This window comes from Amblyomma mixtum, chromosome 7, assembly GCF_055824585.1.
Source record: "Amblyomma mixtum isolate Tamu chromosome 7, ASM5582458v1, whole genome shotgun sequence".
Classification (NCBI taxonomy): Eukaryota; Metazoa; Arthropoda; class Arachnida; order Ixodida; family Ixodidae; genus Amblyomma; species Amblyomma mixtum.
Window position 1 is genome coordinate 30,830,006 of NC_143018.1, and position 8,213 is coordinate 30,838,218.

At 47.0% G+C, this 8,213-nt stretch overlaps 1 protein-coding gene across 1 annotated transcript in view; it reads left to right on the forward strand.

Annotated features, from left to right (window-relative positions):
- LOC149335535 (calcium-activated chloride channel regulator 3A-1-like) overlaps positions 1–8,213 on the forward strand; it is a 47,080-nt gene extending 38,867 nt beyond the window's left edge. The window contains exons 8-10 of the mRNA XM_089553959.1: positions 2,454–2,730; positions 3,372–3,545; positions 8,182–8,213. Of these exons, the coding sequence (XP_089410085.1) occupies positions 2,454–2,730; positions 3,372–3,545; positions 8,182–8,213 (483 nt within the window). The remainder of the gene's footprint in view (positions 1–2,453; positions 2,731–3,371; positions 3,546–8,181) is intronic.

Consider the following 8,213-nt stretch of genomic DNA (forward strand, 5'->3'; position numbering starts at 1 on the left):
TTTTTGAGAGAAAATAAATATTTTTAGATAGCAGATAAATCAGAAGAACCTACAAGAAAGACAACCACATGTTGCCGATGGGATTCGCTTCCGATTTCCTCCGCATGTCGCGTACGGTGCTCTACCGACTAATCCAAATACTATGGTGTAATACTGTGGTGTGTATAATGAACGTAAATAATGACTTTTTTTGCTGGGATGGCTTAGCTAATGTAAATTAGGAGATGTAATAAGCAAGATGAGAAGGCCGGACTTCGGTGGGCGGATGAGGAAGAATTTCAGCAAGATGGAGGGAAAATGGTAGCTGAGAATGTTTGCTCTTGCGGCATTTGGCGATATATGACTGAAGGTTGATTTGAAAAGGTAAATTTAAAAAAACAACAATAAGACAACCCCCCCTCCTCCCCCCAGCTGTCTAACGATGGGTGCTATGAATGCTGTTTTGGCCGGTTTTGTGAGTTTTGTGAATGGTTTTAAGCTATGCTTAGTGAATGGTTTTAAGCTATGCTTACCATATAGTATGCTTATCCCAACGTGTTAAAGAGTTTGGACGTGGTTTCTGTTGGTAACAGTGGTAATTGTCTAGTGTTGTTTGTGTTTTGAGGTGGTTGTGGTTTGTGGGCCTTAACTTCCCAAATCGACTCAGGGTATGTGAGACGCCGCAGTAAAGGGCCCTGGAATTTTCGACCAAATGCGGTTCCTTAACGTGCACTTACATCGCAAAGTGCACGGGCCTCTAGAATTTCACCTCCATCGAAATTCAACCGCCGCGGCTGGGATCGAATCCGCGTCTTTCGGGTCAGGAGCCGAGCACCATGAGCACTTAGCCACCGCGGCCGCATGAGTGTGTGTGTTTTATCGCTGCTCGGCCTTTTGGCTAAGATCAAAGTGTGTGTGTCTTGAAAAGGAGCGTATTTTTTGTTTATTGTGAATTACAGCGTTTGGTATTTGTGCTCATGGTCACTCATTAGACGGTTTCAGATATATGGCATTTAATTTAGGAATGGAAGTGAAGTAGCATGAAAGTGCAATTACCTTTGGTATTCGAATGAACTAGATAGGTAAGGATAGTACCTAAATCAGTACGCTCGGGAATTTTTACAGTTATAATAGTCTAAGTTGACTACTGATTAAGGGGGCTTTATTAATGTTTAGGCTGTTTAACACGCACGCACACAGACACACACAAACACGGTTATTGATTGTTAAGTATATACAGGGTGTTTCACTTAAGACGACGCAAATTTTTAAAAAATGGGTTTTAAGTTAGAGAAGCGTTCTTTTCTGCACGGCTTTGCCAGTCATGTAGTACATCAGAATACATCTAAAACGTGCTAGTGAGAGGGGTAGGTAACTGATATTCAATTATCAACCTTTTAACTAGTACTGGTACACTCCTTAATTTCTTAAAGCGGTGTATTCCACCGTAAGTAATATCCATATAACTTTATAGGAATTAGAAAACGCACCTACCCTTGGCTCTGCGGCACATCAAATTTTGGCTTTTTCCACCAGTTACGTCAACCTGCAGAGGTCGCTTTGCCTGCGAGCTTCTCAAAACCGCATCTTTTTGACCCGATGCAGCATAAATTTGTTGGGCCACAGCGCCAATGGTAACCGGTTTTTCGAAAAGCTACAAAATCTTATGGATATTACTTTGGGTGGGCTGCGCGCCTCTCACAATTATAAGCCTAACAGTAATAGTTAGAGATGACTACTAGATAACGAGCCTTCTAGTTTGCGCGTCATAGCTGCATACTAATCTTCTATACGACTGGCAATGCTACGGCGAAGAAATCGCTCTTTAAGTTTAAAACGCCTAATTTAAAAATTGTGTTAAGTCTGAAGTGACTCATATCGTACATCCTGCACACGTCCTCATGTTTGAGCCACCAGCTGTATGCACCTGGGTGCTCTCCCTCCCTCTTTCCTAATTTCAGGTTTCTGCCTCCTGCCGCCACTCAGGCACTTCCTTTCGGCCCATCTTTTAGCTCTTGCTGCGACCTCTTTTCGTATTTTTACCTTGTTCCCTTCCTCTCGATATCCTCCACACCTCCTAGCTTCCACCTGTGAATTCCTGCCCCTGTCCAAGCCTGCTTCACCTACTCTGCGTGCACTGCCCACGCAAGTGCAGGCCGCATACACGGGACTCGCGCGGGAATTTCCGCCGTAGCAGTTTCCGATGACGGTGTCCGCCATTTTTTCTCCCATTTCTACGCCTAGATTTCTTTGAATGGCGTTCACACTTGACGATAATGTGGAGTTCTTTTGTCAACTCTGTCGAGATGTGCACTTCATATGCAACGCCTGCACATAAACTTCGCGTTGAAAAGGTCCCCGGATGAAATGTCCGACGTGAAAGCGCCCTCTAAAAAAAATCTCACCAGCATTACAAACAATTACAAAGAAACCAATATCACAAAGGCTTACTTATTTTTTTTTTCGCCTACAAGGTTGGAACCTGGACACTGCACGTGAAGAGTCCCACCCCGGCCCCAGTGAAGGTCAACGTCGGGGTCGAGACGCAACCAAGGAACAACGACGACGAGCAGTTACGAGTCCACTGCGAGATGGGCGTACAAGAGGTGGACAAGTTCAACGATGCGATCGTCTATGTGAAGGTCACCAAGGGCAGGAAGCCGGTTATCGACGCCGTGGTCGTCGCCACAGTAAAGCGCCCGAACAACGATCCGCATGCGATTAAGATCCGCCTTCATGACGACGGAATAAGTAAGAGCTATTGCTAGGTATGGTAAGAAACATTCGACCCTCTTCCGCGGTGTACTACTAACAATGGCTAATAAGCTGGACATCCCTCATAAAATAAGGGCTGTGCTCGGACCTTGTCCTGCGTGTTTTTGTCTCCTTGTTTGTGTGGAGTCACTCAAGAAAGTCGAAGGGATTACTAAACACCTGAACCTGCTCTATAACAAAACTTGAAGGGGATATCATGCTACGGAAAGATCAAAAAGCGCGATAAAGATAGAATGCGAGACTATCGAAATTCTTTTTTTATATATATCAATGGTCTTCATTAAATATCTAATACCTGATTCTCGAAAGCCGGAGGCACGTGATGCGAATTATTTCTCGTAACCAGTCGCTGAATATCGTGACCCATCAGAAATTCGCTGTGACGTCTGTCACGTTGGTGTTTCCTGTGTTCCCGTCTTCCTGCCTTTCTTCTTCTCTTTCCTTCCTTCTTCCTCTTTCTCTTTCTCATCTTCTGGCTCTTTCTCTCTCTCTTTATTTCTTCCGGACTGTCGCTTTCTTTTCACCCTTCTTGCTTGCACTCTCTCGCTTTCATTACATGCTTCTTCCTTGCACTCTCTCTTTTTCGGTCATCATGTGCCTTTCCTAAATTTTCACAGCCCCCGACAACCACCAATATGATGGCACCTACAGCGGCTACTTCTGCCAGTTCACAGGCAAAGGACGATACACCGTCACGGCGGAAGTCTCAAACCAGAATACGACTCGTGTGCCGTACCCGTCGAGGGACTCGGGCGACGTGATCATAATATCAGTCATTGATTCTGATTCGGGTGAGTTTCCTTGCAGTCGGCACATTTGCCCGCTCAGACGCTCGCATAGCCTCCACTCGTACTAACGAGTCAACTCCTGTCCTAGGTGTAATCACGCGGGCTGCCCTAAAGGAACAGGAGATGCACCGTTATTCGAGCACAATGAAACATGGAGCGAATGCGGACAATACTATCTCTCGAATGCAGAGGTGCGGTGGAAATTAAGACCCAAAAGGTGCCGTAATGTAACGTCGCTTTTCTTTCGTATATATCGAATCTTTATTCCCAAGCCTCGACAAAAGGGCGGTGATTTTAATAGCACTAGAGTGTCGCTGCTTGAGCTAATCACGAATGGCGAAAACGATCTGAATAGAATAGATATGGAATAAGTTGGTCTCGTTATCAAGGCCATGTCTTCATCACTAAGCCTTGTTGAGGGCGATGTACGAGGTTTCGGCTAGGCAGAACCACGGTCCAGACGACGCCTGTTCCCACCACCAGGACAGGAGTGCAGCTGAGCGAAGAAGTTCGAAGGGGTGAAAGAAGACTGAATTTATTTACATTTTTACAAGGGTCCGGATCAGAAATTTGGTCCTGGACCGCATTCGACACCGAGTTTTACAGCGTGCTTCTTAAATAACTTCCCTACGTTGATCACGCCGTCGTCAGGGTGGGAGTGGCCAGAAACTTTCACTCGTGCGGACAAACACGCACCCCCAACACTTGTGGACACCCTCCTGCAGGTGTTGAGCCTGGGAGAGGAGAATCCTTTCGAAGTAAAGACGACTGCGGAATGCGACGTTGTCGGACCCGCGGAGGGGTTTCCCGCGCTGCCGCGAACTGTCCGTTGGGAGAAATCCGTCGCGAAAGGGGGCAACGCGAGGTCAGGAAAAGGCTTCCGGAAGTCGTCCTTAGTCCTTCGGGACGTCCACGTTTGTTGCGAAAGTCCCCCGCGAGCCCGCCGCGGTGCTCGGCACGCAGAAGAGCCACCGAAACGAGGTGCCTTGACTTCCGCCATGTTTATTGCGAATTGTGAGAGGTAACGTCCACAGGCGTGACGTCTCCCCGCACCTGAGCCCACCCCGGTGAATTAGGCGTTTTTGTGTTCAGTTGTTTTTTTTGGGGGGTACTGTGCGGAGACGCAACAAAGTGCGTTGCCCTCGTCTCAAGGTCAATCCGGCACGCCCTTAGGCAAATGTCGTCGAGGGGACATGGGTTTCTCGAAACCATAAAAGAGAAACGTCGGTACTGGCTGCTTCCTGCTGACGCCGTTCTTAACAGCCTGGAGAATAACGAGGGTCTCCAGCGGCGACCGGTGTCGAAGCTTCCGATTCCTTTACCTTCTAAATGAATGCAATAAAAAGGAAGCAGTTCAATGACAGCACTCGGTTCCCCGTAACACTTACGATAGTGCAGCCTGTCTGTCGCATATATGCCGCCAGTCGCATTTAACACCCGTAATAGGTGTGTGCGCTCGAGTGCCCGGCTGTAGGGGGCGTGTGTGTCGCTAAGACGCACTCGTAGTTATGTAAAAGCTAGGCGGAGTAAAAACGGCTGCTCCTCCCATTTCACCAACTGCCAGGTGGGCGTATAACTAATGCCAGTGTTGATAATTTCGTTATTTTTTGCTTTTAAACGGACAACTTTACTAGCAGGTAATTTGAGTTCGATTTCTTCATATATTTAGACTCAACGTGGAGGCTACGAGGTTTGTGCGTTGGGCTACTTATCCCAAGATGGCCAAATCGGGACTCGGCCGCGGGGCAGCATTTGGATGGAGGCAGAATTCCAAAAAACCTGAATACTCTGCGGTGCTAGGGCACCTCAGAAACCCCCAAGTGGTATAAAATACTGGGCTGCGATCCTCTACATCTTTATCTATATAAACCGTGTGTTCCACTGGGGCGTAAAACTCCGCACTCCTTCAACGATTATTTCGTTAAATTCCTGCCTACTTGCCTACGCGTCTGAAGCATCCATCGCATGGGAATATGCCCCGGCTTGTACAAGAGAGTTTCAGCTCATTTGTTCTCATATGAAAAACGACTTGGCTAGAATAAAAATAAAATTTTAGTTGGAATAAAAAGGGGCAGATATCTCACACTGCGCTAATGCACGCCGGTTTGGTCTCCTGAAATGGGTTCTCAATCCTGGAACGCACCTCTGAAAGCCGATAACACCAACTGTTGAGCGGACTGTACGCAACGCCAATCAGGCGGAGTGGTGCGCGGTATTGGCGACAGTCGGGAACGGAAATACCTGTTGGAATCGAATGCAGAGAGAATGTAGTGTCCCCGAGGGCTCGAAGGTCGGTGTAACTACCTCCCAGTGGTCTGTTCCAAACAAAAATGCAGATAAAAAATAGTTGGCAAGACACTACATGGACTCGTATTCGAATGCGGGTAGGGGTTGTGTGCCATCACCGTTATGAAATACCAACGAGGTAAATACCCTATCTGGCACAGCTTCCATAGCGTTCATGAACGCGCCATTAACTTGCGTTTCCAGAAACACACCCTACATGAAGTTGGAGATTACCATCTACCGCAAATCACCTTATTATGTATCATGGTAAGCATGTATCCTCACAAACGATACAAACGATACATGCTTAGCATTAAAGGTCCACAAAGTCACTTTAATACCGAATGATTTGAGCAGTGTCACCTTCCCTTCCGCGATCAGGCACCTTGCGACTAAAGCACCAAATAAACCTGATATCTTTAAAGCGGTAGCTTCACTTCTAGAGGTCTCGGGATGAGACAGCCGTGCCTTGCTTGTGACCTTCAAGTCTCCGCCAAGGTGAATCCTTCAGTTTATAAGGTTGTAGATACCAATGGCCAAGCAACTGGACATGCCAAGGTCAAGTGAAGGTCAAGGCGAGGCTGTCATGGTGATTTCAAGGTCAAATCAAGGTCGAGCCGGGCACGTCAGGGTCAACCAAAATTAGATCCCATGATCGACCGTGGGCTCGCAGAACAGCTTAAACGCGACGTTTACTTGATAGGGCATGACGTTACGCCATCTTCAACTGAATACATCACGGTAGGAGCAGCGGCGTGCCTACGAATTAGTCCGTGTACACGTGCTAGGCCGTCACGTCATGGCCACCTAAAACGAATACATAACGGAAGTAGCACCGGCGCGCCAGGCACGAAGTGCACACATGGTGAGCACGTGCTAGGCCGTAAGATCACGCGTTCAGGAGAGCATGAAAAATTAACTTTGCTTAGGTTTGGTTAAGGATTGCGAAGCGCTGGTTTAGCGAGGAAAATACCGAAGAAACGCTCAACGAACAGCATAACAAGACTTTACAAGGCTAATCCAACGTGACGCTACCGTTTCTCACTCTGCTTAAACGGAGCTAGAGCACCGCTAATTTTTTTTTTTGCAAGCTCAATCTTTAGTTTTCAAAAGTAAAGATTTTCTTCTTCTGGCAAGGTTTTCACACAAGTACAGACGTTCGCCCTTTTCTGCCCAATAACTCATTGGTTTGGCTTTGGTTTTTGTGGTTTGTAATGTCCCAAAGTGACTCAGGCTGTGAGGTACGCCGTAGTGAAGGGCTCCGGAAATATCTACCAACTGGGGTTCATTAGTGTGCACTGGCATCGCACAGTACGCGGGCCTCTAGAATTTCGCCTCCATCGAAATTCAATCGCCAAGGCCGGGATCGAACCCGAATCATTCGGGTGAGCAGCCGAGAACCATAACCACTGAGCCACCGCGGCGAAGCTATTGGTTTCTTTCAGCTTGTCGCTGAAAGCGCTGGTGTTGCCGGCCGCAGGCCTCAATGTCGCTCTCACTAATACATCCGACATTAATTTTTTTAGCCACTTCGTTCACTTTGCCTAGGAAATTCTCAAGCTAACTTTCAGAAACACCATGAGTTTTTATTATCTCTTTCCCTGCTTCCAGCTCCTCTAAATCAAGGTTTGGCTGAGCGGGTTGTTCTTCGCAGCGCGTATTTTCTACCCGTGCCGTTATTTTCCGCAGGTGCATGATTTCTTTGTCTTGATTATCCACACATTTCATGATTTCAGGAAAGTTGTCAGCCTTTGTCTGAACGAACCGCTCAACTTATCGACTGTTTCCTTCAGTGGCATTAAACTGTTTTCTTAATTGAGCTCAAAAAAAAGCAGAGGCGACATCAGAACCAGGAGGCTCGGCCGTGGGGGCCACATTTCTGCTGCGAAATGATTCTGTTTTGCGCGTTGGAGAGTGGAATGCCGTGCGAGAACGAGAACTCAATGGTTTGCCCTACTCACGAATTCCTGAACAGCCTTCTTCATCATATGGGTAGCCAGATTGTTTACATATGATTAAGCCATGAGGAGTGTCAATGATTGTGTAGCAGGCAACGAAAACTTATTCATTCGTACACATGTCATACAGTTCATGTGCATTTCGTACACAAACCACTTTACGACAGGTTTGGCAGCAGCAGTGGCGATACACGGGAACTAAAACAACAAAAAAGAATGCACCAACCCGGAAAAAGAGCGAAAGAACATGCAGGCCGTGTAACGGTGCGTCCATCACTCGCCACTTCCACCGAAAAATATGATTTTTTTTAATCGAGCAACTTCTATGCGGGCCTGTAAGCTCGAGCAAAAACGTAGTGCAATATGGCATTTCTGTGCTAGTGGTGCTCTTGCAGGAGACTTTGAGAGTGGCATTAGATATGTTTAG